Genomic DNA, 21,354 nt, shown 5'->3' with positions numbered 1-21,354 from the left:
CTGCTGAACGGTTGCAGAAACATGTTTACAAAAGCAACCACTTCATCTGGCTATAATCGATGAGGAAGTAATAGAGGCCTGCTTTCATCCACCATTAACATACTGCCAGAAAGAGCAGGATGAATCTCAAGTGGTAAGTCAGCCACAATCAGAACGTTTACATGATGCTAAAAGAAGCTAATTATTGTCTTAGCCAAACCAAACTAGATGTTTAAAATTCATGTAAACATGTTAGTTTGACCAAAATCAGAGCACTCAAAACCGGATTGAGACACCAAGATGATATAATCGTTCATGCATGTATCCGTTCAACTAGACTCGAATGGAACCAGGGGCTCTGTACAGGCATCTTTTTGCAAAAATAGTACAGTGATTCCAAATAAAACTGCTCCCATTCACATATTTTTCTGTTTCTTTTGTCAGACTGCTGAATGTGTCAGAAACCATGACTGAAAATTCAGCCCATTGAGCCTGAAAATCAACACCTTAAAACATGTTTTCAGACCGTCGCTCTGCTCTAATAAAATCCAGATTTCATAACAGCAACGTCACCTGACAAAACCACCATTTAACTAACTCGAAGACAATATCTGTGCGGTGAATTATGCTAGACTCAGAAGTACAATGATCTCACTCAGAGATGTGTGGCGTTTTTTTCTCACACAGCGTCGGAGCATCTGACAAACTTCAGTTAAATAAATTGATTCATACGAAAAAGAACAAGGACGAGTAGTTCAGTTAAATGGCAAAGTCTGGGAATAACTGCAGTTCGACTTAACTCAACTTTGAAAGTTTGGCTGAAACAGCAACAGTATCTAAAAAATAGATGGGGCTCAATTTATTAAACAAGGACAACACGGCTTTTTTATTGCAAATATTTCTGTGTCTATCGATATTTTACAAGAAAAACATTTAAACCAGGTTGAAAAATGTCAGAATTTTCTCTAAACTGCTTTCTAATTTCTTTAAATGCAGGGACAATTCTTTTCATTCATGATTTTAGATAAATGTCAGTTGAAGGGAGCTTATTACAAACCCACAAGTGCTGTATTTTTCAAATTTACAATTTAACGTATAGGTGATGTCTATCCACCAGGACAGAGTAGCAAAAAGGGGGAAGCCTCATTATGAAACTCAGCTGCTGTGAGGCTGAAGAATTTTACATCCTGGTCAAACTTGCAAGGCGACATCTAGCAGGGATTTCAAAATGTGAGAAAAACAGGCCTTGGACAGCTTAGCTTCTGTGAGCTACTGGGAGAACCTGTAAAACCAAAGCGCCAGACTCCAGCCCACCAGCAGAAAGTCCTCCACTCTTGGCTGGTCCCGTGGGTCCCACTGCACTCCTTATTAATCCAGGTCCAGGACCTGCTCACCAATAATGTCCAGGGCTGCTGAGGCCTTCCCTGAACTTCCTGCAGAGCTGGAGTCCACAAACATCCGAGGTATGTCGTTTCCAAAGTAGATTTTGCTGTTGGTTGCGATGGCCTTGTATTTAATTAGCTGCAGGTACTCAGGAGTTAACTTCACCTGTGAGAGGAGCGACAGGGTTCAGATACATGCAGGAAGAGTGTGGACTTTCCTGGGATGAGTATTTCTGTCGTCTCTTTACCTTATTAGACTCTGCATTTCTCTGTGATGTGTAGAACTCGGCATCGGCCTTGGCTTTCTGCCGGGCCAGGTAAGCACCGTCTATCAACAACAAACAAACACTGTCAAGAGTCAAATGTGATGTAGGTGCTGACACCTACAAATAAGCTTCTGACCTCAACGCTAGCTTTAAGACTCATACAGCAAAGCAATGCTCAAAAACATCTGCAGTTTCTTTTCAATTAGAATGAGCTCTGATGCTCTACTTTACGTCCTCATTTTGTTTTTAAGTCTTCCTGGTAGTTCTTCACAGTAACCGTAAATGGTGACTCAAACAAGTGAAGCTGATAACACTGGTGGTTGTTGTTTAACGCAGCAGTGAGTCAGCATGCAGGAGTGTGGAACCAGAATTTCTTTCAGCTGTTATTCGGGCTTCTACATGATCCGAGTCCTCTTTCTGCAAAAGTGATAAATGAAATCTGCTCTTCAAGATGCCCACAAGGGACAAAAAGTTTGATTGTGCTTCATTTTAGATATGAATCCGTGTCGAAGACAAAAAAAAAAAAAAAAAAAGATGTCTTTGCCTTTTATAGTATTAGAAGACAATCCTTTCACTCGTGGTCTGCCATTTCTGTTTGTTTTTGTTTGGCTTCATTCTGGACCTGAGCCCAATGACAGTGGTGGAGACAAGACCGAACACATGATTGGAAATGTGCTGTACATGTACTTGGCGGGGCAGAGGCTTTGACTGATGACGGTTTCATGCTGGGGGATGCAAAGACTCACCACACTGTTAAATCAGAGTCCTAGTTGTTCATGTGTGATGCAACTGTGGTTCAGTTTTGTTGTGTTTGTACTTGGATTGTTCTGGCTGAGAACATTGTTTACTGCAGATGAGCGTTACATGGAAATGTGTGGGAAAGAGGCATATATAATAGAAATCGGAGCACTTTGTTAGCTCCCATGTATGCAACTATGAGAGGACTCATTGATAGTAACCCTGCTGCTTTATATTGCTGACAGCTGTTCTTCGTCTTTCTCATAAGTGAAAGCAGAGCTTGCTGATCAACCGGCAGTACTCAGAAACAGAGTGGGACATAATTGTATTCACAAAGTTTAGTTAAAAGGCACTATTACAGTAAGCACTGCCTTTGAACTCTTTCCCATTAGTGATAGTTAAAAAAAGATAGCAAACAGATTGGGGAAGATGTAGCGAGAACACAGCTGTCTTTCTCCTGTTTGTAGGAAAAGTGTCCTTTTACGTATTGCTTATTTGACTTTTTCAATATTTAAGAATTGAATTCTGAAAGAATAACATTTAAACAAGGTTTACACTGTTATGTGAGCATAATTCTGTCTGATTTGTGTCACATTAACACATTGACTCCCAAGTCACGTAAAACTACGTTTTTACTGCCCATGCGTTGACTCCCACATGGTAAAAATACGTTTTTACGTTTTTTTTTATGGATTCTGAGTCTATACATTCTAATGCACATTCTGTGTGATTTTTGTAATTATGTGATGAACAGAAATGACATAGATGGCAGTCAAAAACTGGTGTCATCATCTGGACATTTTGATCATTACGCCAATGGCTTTGCGTCAACTCAACAATTTTGATAACGCTGCATTGATTGTTGTGCATTTCCGCATTTTGTCCAATCGCAATCGTGTCGGTTTCCAGAGGGTGGCGGTAAAGTAACATACACAAACAACAAGAAGGAGAAGAAGACACGCGACAAGTCTAAAGGCTGAGTTATACTTCTTTTAACTGCCCTTGCGCTTGCGTCTTGCGCGTATGTTAATGGCTCGAGACGTTTACTTCATTTTGCTTTGTCGGCGCTTGCGTGTGCTGCGTGGCGATTCACCGCCAGGACAGTAGGTGGAGTAGCGGGTTTTTTCAATGACAAGCCTACTACGATGAAAGGAAATTCACCGCCAGGAGCTCTTTGGCAAGTCTCTCTTCCATAGATTCATGCTTCTTCTTCTTCTTGTAAATAGCCGGTATTTTGTCAGATTTTCAACACCTTGGGGGTCTAAACGACTACTTTCTCACCTGAAAATGTTTCAAATGTTGCTAAAGTTATATATTTACAGAGTTTAGCCTATAGCTTAAGGGAAATCAGCTTTTCAGGCCGGCTGATTTCGGCTCGGGCAGGAGTGAAGTGCACTGTGTGTAAACGCTCTGCATACTGTCAGATCGATCAAGTAGTAGGCGGTTTCGACCACAGCCAGTGGCTTGCGCTTGCGTCTTGCGTGAAGTTTAGAAAATTGAGGTGACACACGCAAGCACGCAAGGGGGGGCTTGCAACCGCGCAAGGGCTTGCATTGCGGCTTGCGTCTTGCGTTGCGTCTTGCGTTACCGACTATAAACCAGGCATAAGGAGGCGGTCTTATGAACAGGTTAGCTTTGCAACATGCGACACGATGCAAATCCTCTGACCCGGATATGTAAGTATCTAAAGTGCGACAGGCTGAAAGAGCGCACGTTTCACAAAAGCCCCGATATCTCAGTTTGTTGTTGATTTTGGTGGATTCCCGCCTTGGTTTAGCTAAGGATAGCTCGCTAATGGCGGCACCTAGAGACACGCAGTTTTGACCCACAAAGAGTTTAAAGTCTCAGCTTTCAAACAAGCCATAACATGTTTCAGTGGCCCTATCACATAATATGCTGTAACTGTACAAAAAACGTCAAAAAATGGTTTAGAACGCTGGGATTCTACGACATAATTCCGTAAACACCGCCGGTATTCAATGTGTTAACATTCAAATCACACTGAGAGATCCGAAAAGTGTTCAGATTTTCTAACTTTGCCTCAGGACAGCCTTCCCGTTATCTGCTGATACCAACCTTCAATCTCAGAGATCTTCTTTTCCGTTTCCTTCTCCATGATTTTCTGCCCAAACTTGATTTCTGCAACTTGCGCCACTTTCTCAGCCTCTATAAAATAAAGAAGCTTGGTCCACTTGGAGCCTATTGTATCTGAAATTGCTGTTTTAGTTTGATCGTTTCCTTTTTCTCACCAATCACAGCTTTAATCCTCTCCGTCTCTGCCTCTTTCTCCACGACCTTCTGAGTCTGCTGGGAGATCAGCAGCTTCGTCTTCTCACTCTCCCTGCAAACACAAACATTTACATTAAAGGTTTACATGTGCTTTACTGCTCAACGCAAGGACGCCTGTTCCTTGGAAACGTGGACCAAAATGCTCAGTCTGCACACCACATCTGGGATTATGCCGTCAGCCTCGGTGGAAAAAATCTGATTCCTAAAAATCTTTTTCAAACATCATTTGTAATAGCAATGATCCATATTAAGATGGCAAACAAATTATCTAGACAAGGGTCAGCATCACCAACATCTACACTGTCAGAGAAGCTCAACAGTGAGTGTAAACCTGATCTGATCACTCAATAGAAAGTAAAACCAAAACTACACTCTTGACAGACAGGACAGAGGAATGCAAGAGGCCAAATCATGTAATACATAGAAATTAGAGTCATGTGTGCAGAAAGTGAGAAAATATATCCATCTACAGTATATAGATATTTTTTTTCATATATGGCCTAAATGGCCCTGATCTGAGGCAAAATGGGTGGTTTGATCAGCACTCATCAATTGTTACGTGTGATTTGTGAGGCTTGTGGAGTCGTCCCAGTCTATAACAAAGCAAAAAGTGTGTTACACATCTCAGAGTCAGAAGAAAAGTTAAGGAGCAACAGCCAATGACAGCATGAGAAAGACTTGGTCAGGCGACATGTCGTGGCGAAACCTGTGAAAGGAAAAACAAACCTACAGCCAGCGTGAGAAAGAGCTGAAATACCAGAAAAAATGTGGTTGGCTCAGTCTGAATCACCTTTAATTGCCTGTTTAGAGAAAGGAACAATTTGTTTCTCTTCAAGTTCGACCAAATACTTCTCAGTTCCCTGAACAGACCGGAGTTACTTCACCATGCTCGTCTCAGGCCACATTTACACATAGCCGGGTATTTAGAGAAACGAATATTTCCCCCCCTCCGTTTTCAATAATAACATCATGCACACAACATCGTTTTAAAAAAACTTGTCATTTACATCAACCCGCATAAATACGCCGTCAAGCGCCATAATAACTATGCCAAACCTATTGGCGGCACTGTAGGGAAAGGAACAAAGCCATGCAAGACAATCAAAATCCTCAGAATCGAGGACTTTCCTCATGTGAAGGAGGAGATAACACGAGAAAATATCACAACAAAACTGAAGGCAATAAGAGGGAAATATAGACAGTCAGTGGATACTGGACGCAGGAGCGGCCACGGAAGAGTGGTGCTCCTCTATTTTGAACTGTGCGAGCAGGTTTGGGGTGGCAAATGCAATAAGGCCAGAATCGTTTGCACAAACGTAAAAATTAGTAGAACTTTAACATCATCCATGATAATCCTGATCAGTAGCCAAACAAACTGTAAACATAAGGCGCTCGCATGACGTTAAGCATTTTCTGGCGCATAATGTGACGTTTAAGAACCTAAAACGCCGTTTCTCCCAGTTGACACGGCAACACATAACCGGCGTTATCAGAAATCTCCACTTTGGCCGGAGGTTTTAGAAACAATCGTTTTCTGTGATAAAAACGGGGTTTTGGTGTAAATGAGAGGCCAAACCGCAGGAAAATATCTGCGTCTTCCTATCGTGTAAACGGGGCCTCACCCTCACCATTTGTGCTCCTCACTCACCATCTCCCATAACAACGGAATGTAAAGCAAGACAGAACTTCAGAGACTGGGACGTCTTTGTGAGTCTCACAGATCTCATCTGAACACACAGAAATTAATGCCAGCTGATAAAAGTGTGAGATGAGGATCTTGCGGCATCATTTTAGCCTCAGTGTGCAGAAGAGCCTCTCATCTCTTTTTGCAGTGCACTTGGGACACCACAGTGAGTATTCACACACAACTAACTCAGTCAATGCTTAGTTTTTTTTCTAAGATCTGAAATCTGTCCACAATATGTCAGTGTGTATGCCTCGTTTGAAGTGCATATAATTTACTGCAAGCTGCAATAGCTAAGCACATGGTTTTGACTCGTGAAGCATGGACACACACTGTTTTATATCAGTGCGTGAACATGCTTGTCTTCCTTGACAACAGGACATGGCGGCTTGAGTTGGATGCACATCAGCTCTATTCATTTGGGAGGGAAAATAAATACACTGAACAGGCTTGTTTTTTCAGGGTTTGGGGGTGGGGGGGGTGGAACTCACATGAGCTCGTAATTCCTGCGGATGCTCTCTGGGATGTTGGGTTTCGTAACACGCACTGCCTGTAGACCACAAAAGGAGAGAGAAGGGCACATTTAGCTTTGGGAAGAGACAGAACAATGACTAAAAAAAAAAAAAAAAAGGGGATTTTCACCACCAGGGGAGTTTCTGAAGAAAAGAAGGCAGTTGGATGAGCGCCAACAACAAAAACATTCTTGATAAAGATCTAAATCCTCTAAACTGAACATCCATTTATTTTTCACAATAGAATGCAGTTGTTATTTCAGCGGTTTCTGGAGAGTTACTGGGAATAAAAGGCCAGGCTGCTAAAGCCCAGTCAAGCATTTAATACTCTGGAGTAAAATGTGTGCATCACTGTGGCTACAGAGAGGAGATTAAGTCATCATAAAAGAAAAACCCTTAAGATCCTTCTCTAGTCTTACAATCTTACCCAATATTCCACTTCCCAGAAGAAACCTTGTTATATGTAATCATGAAAATTGATCCAGAAGTGCTGCAAAAGCTGAGAAAGTTTGGAGAATATAAAAAGTTTGCAAGGACTGGGTTTCATTTTCTTGCCATAATTAGTGACAACTTCACCGCACTGGTTCTGCGGTTCTGTACTACAGTCTAGTGTTGTTGGTATTCCTTAAAAAGGCACAACAATTGTCCAAAACATTGATATCCTAACACTAATCAAAACAGAAAATGAGCATCTAATTAGGTAATAATTTGCAATTTTGAAGTTGACAGACAGGGTTGCACTACTGTACTGTGAGTTGCTGTGGACAAGTATCTGCTACATCAATGTTATGTAATATATACAAATACAAGTGCAAGTGGCCTGCACAGTGTAGTGGTTAGCACCGTCGCCTCACACCAAGAGGGTTCCAGGTTCAACTCCCAGCTGGGCCCTTTCTGTGTGCAGTTTGCATGTTCTCCCTGTGTATGCATGGGTTCTCTCCAGGTACTCTGGCTTCCTCCCACTGTCCAAAAACATGCATGTTAGGTTAATTGGTGTCTCTAAATTGTCCCTAGGAGTAAGTGTGTGGTTGTTTGTCTGGCGGTCTGTCCAGGGTGTACCCTGCCTCTCGCCCGACTGCTGCGACCCGACCAACGGATTCAGCGGGTATAAAATATGGATGGATGGAAGTTGACAGCCTCACACAGCGCTGCTACAGAAACACAGACACGTACACGTACAAACGCCAGCTGAAAATTTATTTAGCAATGATTCACTTTGTTTGAAGAGCGCCAGAAGGCCGCTACTTTACAGCCGGGTGCAGCATATTTAAGAAAACATCATGAGGGAGCGTGAATCTCTGTGTTTGCACATATGTGTCCTGTATAAGTAGGAGACCGGAGATTTAGTGCGAGTCTTTCTTAAAAACCACTAGGTTACAACATTATAGCTCTGTGGGTCATCCCTGGTGGGATTATATATCCCTTTGGGCCTGGGGGATGTCTTGGGACCCCCCAGGGGAAGCTGGAGTGTCACTGGGGAGAGAGATGTCTGGACCTGTTGCCCCAGCAACCCAACCTCGGGGTGATGGATGGATTTTCACCCGTGTCTGCTCAGTTTGCAGTCTATAGTCCTCGACTCTTAACAATGTCGTATGTTTTAGAGGAAACAAGTATTCACAGAAGGAGTTTAAAGACAGGAATCAACTCACCAGTCCTTGAAGTCATGAGTACCACGCGCCTTTAACAACATACTGTAACCTTGCTAAATCTGGTGCTGCCCAGACTGAACTTGTAGTCTCACTGTACCTGTATGATAAGCCCAGGCGCCATGGATGTTAGGTCTTCTTGTAGTGTCAGCTTGAGGTTTTCATCGATTTGGTCTATGGGGGGGGGTATAAGGAAAGAGTGGTGAGCCCTTTTCAAACATGTAACAATAACTTTAAGCCGGTGGTTTCATGTTCTCCCATTTTTCACAGCGAATCTCCTAAATTTCAAAATCTATCCAATAATGAAACCTGTGTTCGAGCAGAGAATGACAGGACACTGAGCTGAGTGGCACTTGCATTGCTTTCTAAATGACATTTCAAATAATTCTTCTTTGGTTGCAGAGGGGTTTATAATTGGCCATTTTTACACTATATAGAAGGACAGAAAAAGACATTTGCATGATACAAGATTTTTGAGGCTGACCTCTTAAACTTTCAGAAAATTACTTCACAAACTGGAGGGAAACTTAGCAAAGACAGTGACTGACCATCACATTCTGCACTATTAATGACAACCCCCCTACACTCATATAACCTTTGCTGTATTAGAGCAAAATTCACAGTTACAAGATGGGCATTTAGTTTACAGGCTTCTGTACTCACCAAAAAGGCCAATGTAGACCTCCTGCAGTGAGTGAACGCTGCAAAATTGGTTGAGTTCGTGGTGCACTTTGTTGAATATCAAAGCTTTGTCATAGTCTGCTGTGAAGTTCCTCACAATGTCATACACTGCAGAGGGGCAAACGGGTGCTCAAGTAACACAACAGCAAAAAAACAAAACGCTACTGACTCCATAATGTCTGTAATTTAGGATTAACTTTGTGCATACCTGCTGATGGAATGAGAAAGTTGACTACTTCTATGCGGTCGAAGTAAATCATTACTCCTCCACTGAAAGAAAAAACAGAAAATGAAGTCAGTTTTACCCAAACACCTGTGTGAAATGAAAGGAGCTTTTCGGTCTGGGTGATGATGTGCTGGCTGCCTACGTGGACCACGTAATGAATGCCAAAAGTCTGGAGACAACATGTGATTCTACTTAAGAAAACCGAAGCCGCAAACTTACCTTGTCCCACACGGTACATTCTTCACCTCATCTGTCTGTATCGTCGTCTGCGAGACAAAAACACATTTTGACAAGTTTAATGTGTTATTTAAACTGTTATTTTCTCATATTCTGCATTTCCTTTCTTTGTTTCTGGAGCAATTAGCCAGTAAAGGAAAACACAATGGTGGGGCTGAGAGTAAATCCATCAACACTGCATGAAATCAGGCAACTCAATACATCACACAAAAGAAAGCCGTGCTTCAAACATGCACACAGGATAAACAGCAACTGGAAGAGTTGTTCTCTACAACCTTCAAAGAAGCAGAACAAAATCACAGGACTGTTGGACTGGATTCTTAGGTTTGTTCTCAAAGTCCCCTTTTGTGTCCATAAGATGTTCTTATATGTTACATGACCCACCACGAGCAAAATGGGGCCACATAAAACCCTGGTGGAATCAGACCTGACTACTCGAAGCGAGCTACTTTCTTTTTGCATGCGCTGTAATGAACTAATGAAAAGAGAGATTTTTTTTTTTTTTTTTTTTTTTTAAATAGCAAAGACTTTGAAAAGTACAATTTTGAGAAACACAGATGAATTTTAAGGCTGAATAATAACTGCCAGACTTTAACATGTAGCAAGTGAGCCAACAGTAGATATTTTCATTTCCCCTTCTTGGAGCAGCAGAGCAACAGCAGACTTCATCCTCCGTGTCTGCTTCAGTGTAGATTTATATAAGGCTTCTCAATGGTCTCTTTCTTCAGCCTGTGTGCTGGAAAACATCCAGCTCCAAGCAGGAGATCCGAACAGGCAGTAAAACTGGAAATATTTTTTCATTTGAACTCACATCCCCATTTAATGGGCATATTTTCAATGGAGGCTGGATCCTTACTAGCGCTCTCTTTCTGTCACTTTTACCAACAGGACTGCTGTATTCATGTGATGATGTGATATCCTGCAGCAGAGGTCGCGTTAGGCCGATTTCAGACCAGAGCGTGGCGGCAGCGAAACGACGGCAGTCTTACGCCGGTTATCAGGCGTTGTGTTCAACTTGGCTTTTCACACCGGACAGTCCGCGGCCGCGGTAGTTCTGCTCCAGCCCTGTCTGCATTCCCCATTCATTTCAACGGGACACCGCCGGCCGCCGCCGGCCGCTGCCGTCCAAATTCCGCTCGAGTTCTATTTTCCAAAAGCAGCGCGGGACGGAGGCGTCTCCGCGCCGCTACCGCCCGACTACCGCCGCGTCGGCGTGCAAGGACAGATCTGTTTCCATGTATTTTCACCTCCGCCGGTGAAAATCGCTTCCGTTCCGCCACGCTTTGCCGCCCTGGTCTGAAATGGCCCTACGGTAGGCGTCCACTATTCCGGCACGTCAAGCCGTATCCAACGCATTCAATTCATTTTCAATGAAATCCGGCCGATCGTTGTCGCCGTGCTCGCAAAGCATGCTGGGATTCCGGCACGGCGAGCGGCGGACCTGCGGCACGTCAAAAAGTTAGGCTCGGCCGAACTTTATGCAAATTTGCCACCGCAGACGGAGTGCGTTATCCAATGACAGTAGATCATGTGTTCTCCTGTGTCGCAGCAGCAGCACAGTAGAGATGCTTAACTCGAATCTTTTGGGTGATCCGGGCTGATCGGATCATTTCGAGGAGGGGATTCGAGTTATACGGATCACTTGAATCACTTGAGTCACTTATTAAAAAAAAAAAAAAAAAACTTTCTGCCGTTTAGTGGCTATGCGCCTCGCCTTTTTTTTGTCCCATATCAATTCATTTTGATAAATCAAAGAGCAGCCTACGGCTACAAGTTCATTCATTTATTTTTGTTAAGTAATAATTCAATGCCATTTTATCTGAAAGCCAGACACAACAGCTAGTGTGTATATACACAGCGACACATGTGGTAGCATTAGGTGAGGCAATGCTGAGTTTAGACCTACAAGTAAACAACATGGAATCATCTTGCCCTCCCTATATCACTAAATGATTATTTTTCAACGACTGTACAAGATGCATGAAGCCACGCTAACCGAGCCTGTAGCGAGCTACAGAGGCTTCAGCAGTCAGATGGGTTGACGACAATCCTTGCTGCCGGCAGAATCGAAACTTAAAAAGATCCGAGTTGGCATGGATCCGCTACTTGCCCGTCTGACCGCTGAATCGCTGGCTCTGGGTGACTCAGCGGTCAGACGGGCAAGTAGCGGATCCATGCCAACTCGGATCATTTTAAGTTTCGATTCTGCCGCGTGACTCGTCTGGCCGTGAGTCACCCAGAGCCGGCATGATTCGCCAGACTCAGGCACCCGCTTCCACACAGAAACAACTCAATATACGATCTGACCGAGCAAGGATCCGTCAAAGTGGCTCAAGAGAGTCTGGCTTAACTAGAGAAAAAAATGCAACGCTACGAAGTTGGAACATAAGTGGTGGTGTGGCTCATAGTCATTTATACAACTAAGAGTTGCGAGCGAGCAGAGAGATAGAGCCGAGCGCGCCGCGAGCAGATGAGCCGTTATATATATATATATATATATATATATATTTATTCCGGTTTAATCTTTTTTTAAATTTTTTTTTTAAGGCGGATCAAATGCATGCCACCATCCGGTCTGCCGGTCTGCCCGGGTGACGTATTTATCCGGGTTGAAAACCGGATAACCCGGATTTTGTTACAGCTCTACAGCACAGCAGCTCTCTTCGCTCGCAGATCCACAGCCATGGTGAAATACGAAATAATGTTCCATTGCTGACGATTTATACACATTCATTTCCCTCCAAAACTCAAATTTTTAGAGGGAGAAACTTCGGTTGGTTAAAATCACAAGTTATTTACTTTCCCCCGGAGCCATACACGCCCCACACACCCACTGTAGTAGCAACACGGCGACAACTAGGCATCCAATCCGGCGAGTTACGTTGACGTGCCGGAATAGTGGACGCCTAGCCTTACGGTAGGCGTCCACTATTCCGGCACGTCAAGCCGTATCCAACGCATTCTATTCATTTTCAATGAAATCCGGCCGATCGTTGTCGCCGTGCTCGCAAAGCATGCTGGGATTCCGGCACGGCGAGCGGGGGACCTGCGGCACGTCAAAAAGTTGGGCTCGGCCAAACTTTATGCAAATTTGCCACGGCACACGGAGTGCGTTATCCAATGACAGTAGATCATGTGTTCTCCCGTGTCGCAGCAGCAGCAGCAGCACAGCAGCTCTCCTCGCTCGCAGATCCACAGCCATGGTGAAATACGAAATAATGTTCCATTGCTGACGATTTATACACATTAATTTCCCTCCAAAACTCAAATTTTTAGAGGGAGAAACTTCGGTTGGTTAAAATCACAAGTTATTTACTTTCCCCCGGAGCCATTCTACACGCCCCACACACCCACTGTAGTAGCAACACGGCGACAACTAGGCATCCAATCCGGCGAGTTACGTTGACGTGCCGGAATAGTGGACGCCTAGCCTTAGGCGTCCACTATTCCGGCACGTCAAGCCGTATCCAACGCATTCAATTCATTTTCAATTAAATCCGGCCGATCGTTGTCACCGTGCTCGCAAAGCATGCTGGGATTCCGGCACGGCGAGCGGCGGACCTGCGGTACGTCAAAAAGTTGGGCTCGGCCGAACTTTATGCAAATTTGCCACGGCAGACGGAGTGCGTTATCCAATGAAAGTAGATCATGTGATCTCCTGTGTCGCAGCAGCAGCACAGCAGCTCTCCTCGCTCGCAGATCCACAGCCATGGTGAAATGCGAAATAATGTTCCATTGCTGACGATTTATACACATTCATTTCAAAAGTTGCCGACTTCCGCTTTAAGTTGACGTGCCGGAATAGTGGACGGCTACCGTTAACCGACAATTGTCCGTCATTGACGGATTTTTTTCAGCTATGACGGAAAAATTTGAAGGCCGTCCGTCATTTTGACGGATTTGACCATTACCATTACCAATAATAAAAAAATAACAATAAAACACACAATTGAAATCATAGGCAAGTTATGACATTTTTCTTACTCTACATAAGTTTCATTGCCGTCACCAACTTTCAATCTGAGCCGCAGCTTTGGTGTTCAGTGGGCCGATACATTGTAGCCAGCTGCGCGAGGGTGTTCTGATAGCCGCCCGTCTGTAACTTTGATAGATGATGAATCATAAAAGTAGCCTACCGGTAACCTCACGCCCGACCTGGTGGTGGCGAGCTCGTGCATATTAAAGCAATACTATGTAACATTTGTACCTTAAAATAACAGCTTGAAAAAAACGCGTCTGTGACCACTACGGGACACCGCGGGATGCAGCTGCACCTCTCGTACAGAAAGACCGCATGCTGCAGGATTTTCTCCCGATGAAGAGAGTACTTGCATGGTCGGGAAATCCCACGTTCAGAGGCTCTTGCCGGCTTCTTATCGTTTCATTGGGAGACATGTTTCCCGACTTCAGAGCTTTAGCTGAAGTGGCGCTGGTCATTCCAGTCTCCAGCGTCGCAGCTGAGCGTGGGTTCAGCCTTCAGAATAAAATTAAAACCTCAATGAGAAGTCGTCTTTCAAAATTTAATGACAATCGCCTCGGCAGCAGTCTCAATTGATGCGTTCGATTACACACAAGCGAGCTCCCTATTCAAATCAATGCGGGCCAGAAGGAAGGTTTGAGCTACATTACATTACAGCTACAACAGGTCAATTCCAGATTACCACTGCAACCATTCTAAGTGGACTGTTCATATTTCACTTCAATTGTTCTAGGTGGACTGTTCGTATTTTCACTACAATTTTCTTCGTTCGACTACGTTATAAAATAACATGTTCATATGCCCAACAGCCGCAATGTTTTTAGCAGCGAAAAAAACGAGTTCATAAGTGAGCGAACGTCAATCTCTGAAGAAATGCATAAATAAAAAAAATATTAGATAATACACACTTGTTCTGTGAATTATTTTTTAAATGAAAATAAGTCAATAAAACACGAGTTATTAAATATAAGCATTAGGATATAGCCTGTATATTAGCCTACCATTTAAAAGCCTGTATATTACCATTTAAAATAAAATGACGGATAATAATGGACAATGACGGAATTTTTACGACCCTGTAGTCTAGCGCAACCACTGTCCTGCAGTGCACCTCAATCCTCCCCAGAGCCCAGACCTCAACATTACTGAAGCAGTGTGGGATCATGTTGACAGAGAACGGAACAAAAGGCAGCCAACATCCAAAGAAGAGCTTTGGGATGTCCTCCAAGAAGCCTGGAGAACTATTCCTGAAGACTACTTAAAGAAATGACAGAAAGCTGGTCTAAGAGGGTTCAGGCTGTGTTGGAGAATAAAGGTGCTCAGACCAAATATTGACTTTCGAGCTCGTCAAAATTGTGCAAACTCTTACTTTTTCCTTATATAATGCACTGTACTATTTTTCTCAAGACTCATAGAGAGTTCTGACCTACTGCATGTATGCAACTCAGAAGCTTGTCTTAATTATGATAAGAATAATAGCTTTATTATTGAAGTTCATGCAAAAGTAGCCACTGACCCTGTGGATGAGAATAAACACAAGGTCAATCCTATGCAAGGTTAACATCATCGCTGTGTCCCTGCACAATAACTCCCCAATGAGCACCTCCTCAGAAAAGCAACAGACTGTAACAACTTAACAGCATATATCACTAATGCAGGCTCCAGCAAATGCTCTGAGCCCATCATGTTCATGCGTTCATTTTAGTCCATGTCTGAATGAATCAAAATAAATTATATTTATCTGTAATGGCCTGGTCACAGCGCAATGAGGACATTGAAATGCAGTGGAGGGGGTTAAAAAGAATTCACACTTTACATGTGGCTGCACTAACCTGAAGACACGTGGGACAAAATTCCACCACCACAAAGTGAAAGACTGGTTCTGAACTGGTTGAGGTTGTTTCTGCTGAACACGGCACATTTAGCCACAAAGTTTGTGGGAGAAATTACCTTCAGACAACACCGACTTTTTAAACATATAAGAAAGGAAAGAAAACAGTGATATGACAGGGCCATGTTTAACACCGAGGAATGTTGTCCCCTTTCTTGGCTTATATGGGATTCTAGCAGCTCAACAGTCCTGGGTCTTCTTTGCACATTTTCATGTTTCATCCATATCTTCTCAGTTGGTCTAGACTGGTTTAACATCGTACTGCTGAAATATGTAAGGCCTTCTCTGAAAAAGATATTGTCTGCATGGGTGCATTTGTTGCTGTAAAACCTGTGTATAACATTTTGCATTGGTGGCGTCTTTCAAGATGTCAAATTACCAGTTGCACAAGGACTAATGCAACCCCATACCATCAGAGATGCAGGCTTCGGATGCGAGTGCTGGTAACATGCTGTGTGATCCCTCACCTGTCCTCTTTAGGAGAATGCAACATCCATTATTTCAGTTTCCCCTCAGTCCATTTTAAATGAGCTTTGGTCAAGAGAAGAAGGCAGTGTGTTTCTGGATCATGTTCACATGTGGCTTCTTCTTTGCATGACAGAGCTTTTACCTGCATTCGTGGATGGCATGGTGACCTGTGTTCACAAATAGGGATTTCTGGAAGTGTTCCTGAGCCCGTGCAGTGATTTCCAGGACAGAATCATGTTTGTTCTTAATGCAGAGCTACCTGAGGGTCTGAAGATCAGGGGCATCCAGTACTGATTTAATGCTTTGTCCCTTGCACACACAGATGCACAAATGATCTGAATCTTTCACATTATGGAGTGTAGATGATAGAATATTAATTTAAATCTTATACTGAGGAACATCCATCCATCCATCCATCCATCCATCCATCCATCCATCCATCCATCATCTTCCGCTTGTCCGGGGATCGGGTCGCGGGGGCAGCAGCTTAAGCAGAGAAATCCAGACGTCCCTGTCCCCGGCCACTTCCTCCAGCTCTTCTGGGGGGACCCCGAGGGGTTCCCAGGCCTGCCGAGAAACAGTCTCTCCAACGTGTCCTGGGTCTTCCCCGGGGCCTCTTCCCAGTGGGACGGGCCCGGAACACCTCACCAGGGAGGCGTCCAGGAGGCATCCTAACCAGATGCCCGAACCACCTCATCTGACTCCTCTCGATGCGGAGGAGCAGCGGTTCTACTCTGAGCCCCTCCCGGATGACCGAGCTTCTCACCCTATCTCTAAGGGAGAGCCCAGACACCCTGCGGAGGAAACTCATTTCGGCCGCTTGTATTCGCGATTTCGTTCTTTCGGTCACTACCCACAGCTCCTGACCATAGGTGAGGGTAGGAACATAGATTGTACGGTAAATCGAGAGCTTCGCCTTCTGGCTCAGCTCCTTCTTCACCACGACGGGCCGGTGCAGAGCCCGCATCACTGCAGACGCTGCACCGATCCGCCTGTCAATCTCCTGCTCCATTCGTCCCCCACTCGTTAACAAGACCCCGAGATACTTGAACTCCTCCACTTGGGGAAGGATCTCATTCCCGACCCGGAGAGAGCATTCCACCCTTTTCCAGCCGAGGACCATGGTCTCAGATTTGGAGGTGCTGATTCTCATCCCATTTTTGCAGAATGCTGAAACTCTGCCCATCTTTACTTCCAAGAGTCTTTTTTTTTTTTTTTTAACTTTTGCTGTACCATCCCCCAAGATGAGCCAATATACTTCATGAAACAATCAAATGTCTCACTTTTAATGGTTTTAAATGGGGGGGGGGGTTGTAGATCATTTTGCATTTACACAGGTAGTTTATTCGTGTACCTTTTCAATTGTATTTGATCATTTGAAACAGGTAAGTATGAGATAAAATACAAAAATAAAGTCTGAACAGAACACTACAACAGACATCCTCGCTTGTAGAGAGGACTTATAACATGTACGAGGTATTTTAAGAATTTTGATATTTCTGCGTGAAGTTAATAAGTTCACATCCATATCAATATGATATATTAATATCAATATTTTCTACATTAAATTGGTGTCAAAGGACAAAAAGAGATTAAGTAAATTTAGGATGTAGTGCAGTCCCACCTGAACAGACTTGTAGGTGGTGATGAATGGAAGCATGAGATGGAAACCGGGGCCACTGGTGGCAGTCAAGAGAGCCCCTCCCCTGTGACACACACACATATAGAAAAAACAGGTTATTGTTATAAATGTAAGTGTAGGAATCTGGAAAAAAAAAAAAATGTAAATCGTTTGAGAGTCTGGTGGCATCCCTCATTCAGGAGGGAAAGTTGTTTCGCTGCTTATTGGGAGTCTAGATTTCACACAGATTCCACATTGCTGATTAACCAGATTCATCGGAAATGTGACAAACTGATGAGATCCACAATAAAGAACTTCTGTCTTGACAGCACCTTTAGTCATAAGAGATGGGTGTAAAGAGTTCCACTGAACCAAGATAAAAGGATTTTTCAATCCAGTCTGCTATAAAAACACAGCCTGTCTGCACTGCACTGCACAGCACAGCAGTCTTAATGCACAGGTAATTACACAGCGCACTGCATAACTGTTAAGATGCTTACGCCAGACACTACTCAAGCAGAAGCTGTACTCTTTGTAGTCACACTTTCACAACACACACAATCTCAGGCATTAATATAAAACACTGCTTCCTGCAGGCTCACCTGTAGTAAACCCCAGTGTGTCCTTCATCTATCTTGTGCACAGACGCCAAGAGAGCTGCTCCCCCAAGTGCAGCAATTATGGAGAATACAGCACCCCACTGTGCCATCCTGGCAAGCCAACAGTGAAAGACTGCATGTGAAAATAAGCAGATGGGAGTATTAAGACACTCTTCCGGCTACACGTAAAAATAGACAACCCTCGGCACCCTGAGTAGTGCGGTAGTAGCACAAAGTAGTTGGCTTCTTGCTCACTGGTTTATCTCCTCTCAGCTCAGGCTTATCCGGGAATCAGCTCCGACTTTGACCTTGTCACACTTAAATATGATCGAGGCTAAAGTTCAGAAACATAATTCCTCTGGTGACTCATAAAAAAAAAAAAGTGATGATAACATCTACAACTCCGATATTCCTTTAAACAGATAAATATGTAGAAAAATGAAGAGGCAACTGTTTGTTGTTTCGCAAGCTCGAGCTGAGGGTGTCAGATGAGGAGCTGCCTCAGCTTTGGTTAGTAAGGATTTGCAAAGAGAATCTGGTGAACCGTATGGCTCAACACTGGATTTGTCTCCAAATAACTACCTTTATCAAGCATTCATTCCAATATAACCTTTGAGTCAATAAATCATACATTATTGTAACACATTTCCTTAATGTAGTTTGTTTATAGTGTGATAGGTCTCCAGCATTTGTTTTTCTTTAGTATGAATTGGAAACATTTTCCTTGGGGAACAGGTTTATACAGAAATAACAAAAGTTACAATCAAACACAAATTTGAAAGTTGTTTGTTGTTGTTGCAGTGAAGGGGCAAGAAAAAGTAGAATTAGATCACAGCAATAACTGCAGCATAACTGTTGAAGCTTGAGAGCTAACACTACATGATAATGAACACATGTTAAAGCAACAAGTGTCAGCCGAATGGATGCTGTACCCGTAGAACTTTCAATGCAAGTTAAAGAGTATGATAGTGTATGACTTAAAAGAAAGTTGAATTAAAATGTCTATTAATTTAAACGGAAGTCAGATAACTGGGCTTTGGGGCTAACGGTATTAGCATGATGCAAATCACTGTATGTTAAAGGCATCAAAGACAGGGACCTGTTTAAAGTTCTTCACCAGTTCAGCTATTATTATCACAAATATTTAAAATCTTACCGTGGTGTTAAAGCGTATTATAAAGCCATATTTTGTTTCACATTTTGCTAACGTTGCAAGTTAGCCAAACTACATCGGCACGTGTCATCCCATTCTAACAAATTATTGTCTCATTAAACAAGTCCGTAGTGTGAGTGAATAGTCACCCATGATCGGCTTGTGCGCCTGTTCTTACCTTTAAATTGACCTGAGAGTATTCGTACTTCAATAAACAAAAGAAACAAGCAGCTTCTTCTTCTGTTCTATCACGCTGTACTGCTCGGCATCTGTAGTGTTGTATTAGCGCCCCCGGTGGACAGTTATCAAACAGCGTCTGTCAGCCGCGTACATAATTGGCCAATTTGAGGCCCCTGGTTGACATTAAAAGACATTAAAAGCAGTTTGGACAGATTTTTTCATGCATTCTTCTTTTCTCCGTTTGTTTCCGTATAATCTGATCTGGCAGGTCACAATTGGTCACGGGCAGACATTTGCTCAAGAGTGCAGACTAATTCGGATAGAATCTAATGATAGGAAATGATCAGTTTCGTTGGAAACACTTGTAATAACATTAACATATGTTTGACTGGAATTTGTAGTCATATTATTGCATTTATTTATAGCGCTATATCATGTATTTATGTGATGATGCAACACATATGTGCTGTAACGTAATAAAAACACCTTATGACATGGTAAAAAGGTATTTCTTCATGATAAATAAATATCTTTTTACCATTTATTAGCATTCATACAGAGCCTAATGTTTGGCATTTAATTCTCACTCATGTGTATATTGAAATAATTCATTTGTATTGAATGAGAACTTTTACGTAGACACTTAAGGTATATTTTTCACCTTTATTAGAATACGATTTTAAACTTAAAGCTGTAATTAAGTATTTTTGCAATGTTGTGTTGAAAGTTTTAGTAAGCTTAACCATTTGATTAATTCAGAATGTACTAAGCCTATCATTTGAACCATTCAAGCAAAAAGCAGCATTTGTTCAGCCTCCAGTGGGAGGAGGACATTCATTTCTGTCATGTAGGCAAATGAACCACAGACAAGGGAGCTGAGTTTTTGATTTGTGTTTTTATTGGCTTTGGATCACAAAAAGTGGCCTGAAATATGTCAAATGTAAACATGTGCTTAACATTTAGTAATAAAGAATGCTTTGAAGGAGTTCTTGACTTAAGCTGAGATTCAGCTGAGACTCAAAACAGACCTGCCTGGGTTTAGGCTGCTGTGTTCATGGTAATGATCGGCGCCACATAGTAGTTTTTACACGGGAAGGTTCAAAACTTACACTAAAAGCACATAGATATACGTATCTACACTGTAAAGAACATCAGTAAATTTACAGTGGCCCGTGAAATTATATCAAATTACAATTAAATGTACATTTCTTCCTGTTGACGTTTTGCTTTATGGTAAGACGTATTGCATCACTTCCTGTTACCTTGTTTGTGTACTGTGGAATTTCTGGCTCCTCTTGGACTACTGATAATTATGGAAGTTTTTCTGTGCCATCAGAGTTTGAATACGAATTTCTAATATTAAATTTTTACAGCATCAAAATCAGACTTTGAATTTGAAAAACCAACAGTGTAAAATAAAAATTCAGTGAAAAAAAATTTAACTTAAAAAAATTCAGTGGAAAAAAATTTAACGTAAAAAAATTCAGTGGAAAAAGAACCACAATTAAAGCTGCGGTCGGCAACTTTTTTTAGTCATATTAGCTTGAACTGTCATGGGATTCTGGAAGTAGAATATTAAATAGGCTGTTTAGGAAAAATAACGAAATCTGTAGCTCCCTCTGAAGCCTGTAATCATGCTTGCAAAAACCGAGCACTCCCGGCTGTTTTTAACCAATCAAGTTAGGGTGGAGGAATCCTACCTGTCAATCACAGCTTGTGCACACGCTGCTGAGTGTGAGTCTGCCCCAGCTTGTGTGCGCTCACACTGGTGTGAACTCACGTGCACAACCTCGTCCACAGAGGGGGAGGGGTTTGGGGGGCGA

At 42.8% G+C, this 21,354-nt stretch overlaps 1 protein-coding gene across 1 annotated transcript; it reads right to left on the bottom strand.

Annotated features, from left to right (window-relative positions):
- Positions 1 to 823: 823 nt before the first annotated feature.
- On the bottom strand, positions 824 to 19,612 carry erlin2 (ER lipid raft associated 2). Its single transcript, XM_075468291.1, has 12 exons — positions 19,530 to 19,612; positions 18,202 to 18,331; positions 17,603 to 17,684; positions 9,623 to 9,669; positions 9,386 to 9,447; positions 9,160 to 9,285; positions 8,597 to 8,670; positions 6,830 to 6,888; positions 4,615 to 4,706; positions 4,442 to 4,531; positions 1,610 to 1,689; positions 824 to 1,527 (listed from the first exon to the last, which is right to left on the bottom strand). Exons 2-12 carry the CDS (start codon positions 18,306 to 18,308, stop codon positions 1,348 to 1,350), a joined length of 999 nt encoding a protein of 332 aa, XP_075324406.1. The 5' UTR covers positions 18,309 to 18,331; positions 19,530 to 19,612; the 3' UTR covers positions 824 to 1,347.
- Between the last annotated feature and the right edge of the window lie 1,742 nt (positions 19,613 to 21,354).

Source organism: Odontesthes bonariensis, chromosome 6 (assembly GCF_027942865.1).
Source record: "Odontesthes bonariensis isolate fOdoBon6 chromosome 6, fOdoBon6.hap1, whole genome shotgun sequence".
NCBI lineage: Eukaryota > Metazoa > Chordata > Actinopteri > Atheriniformes > Atherinopsidae > Odontesthes > Odontesthes bonariensis.
This window is presented reverse-complemented; position numbering and strand designations above follow the sequence as displayed.

Bases quoted from the DNA above. Each gene is read 5' to 3' on its own strand.
- erlin2 (XM_075468291.1), bottom strand. From the start codon at position 18,308: ATGGCACAGTGGGGTGCTGTATTCTCCATAATTGCTGCACTTGGGGGA. The intron at 4,532-4,614 runs GTGAGAAAAAGG...TTTATTTTATAG, and splicing joins GAGGATTAAAGCTGTGATTG to AGGCTGAGAAAGTGGCGCAA. The intron at 1,690-4,441 runs GTTGGTATCAGC...TGTTGTTGATAG, and splicing joins GAAGATCTCTGAGATTGAAG to ACGGTGCTTACCTGGCCCGG.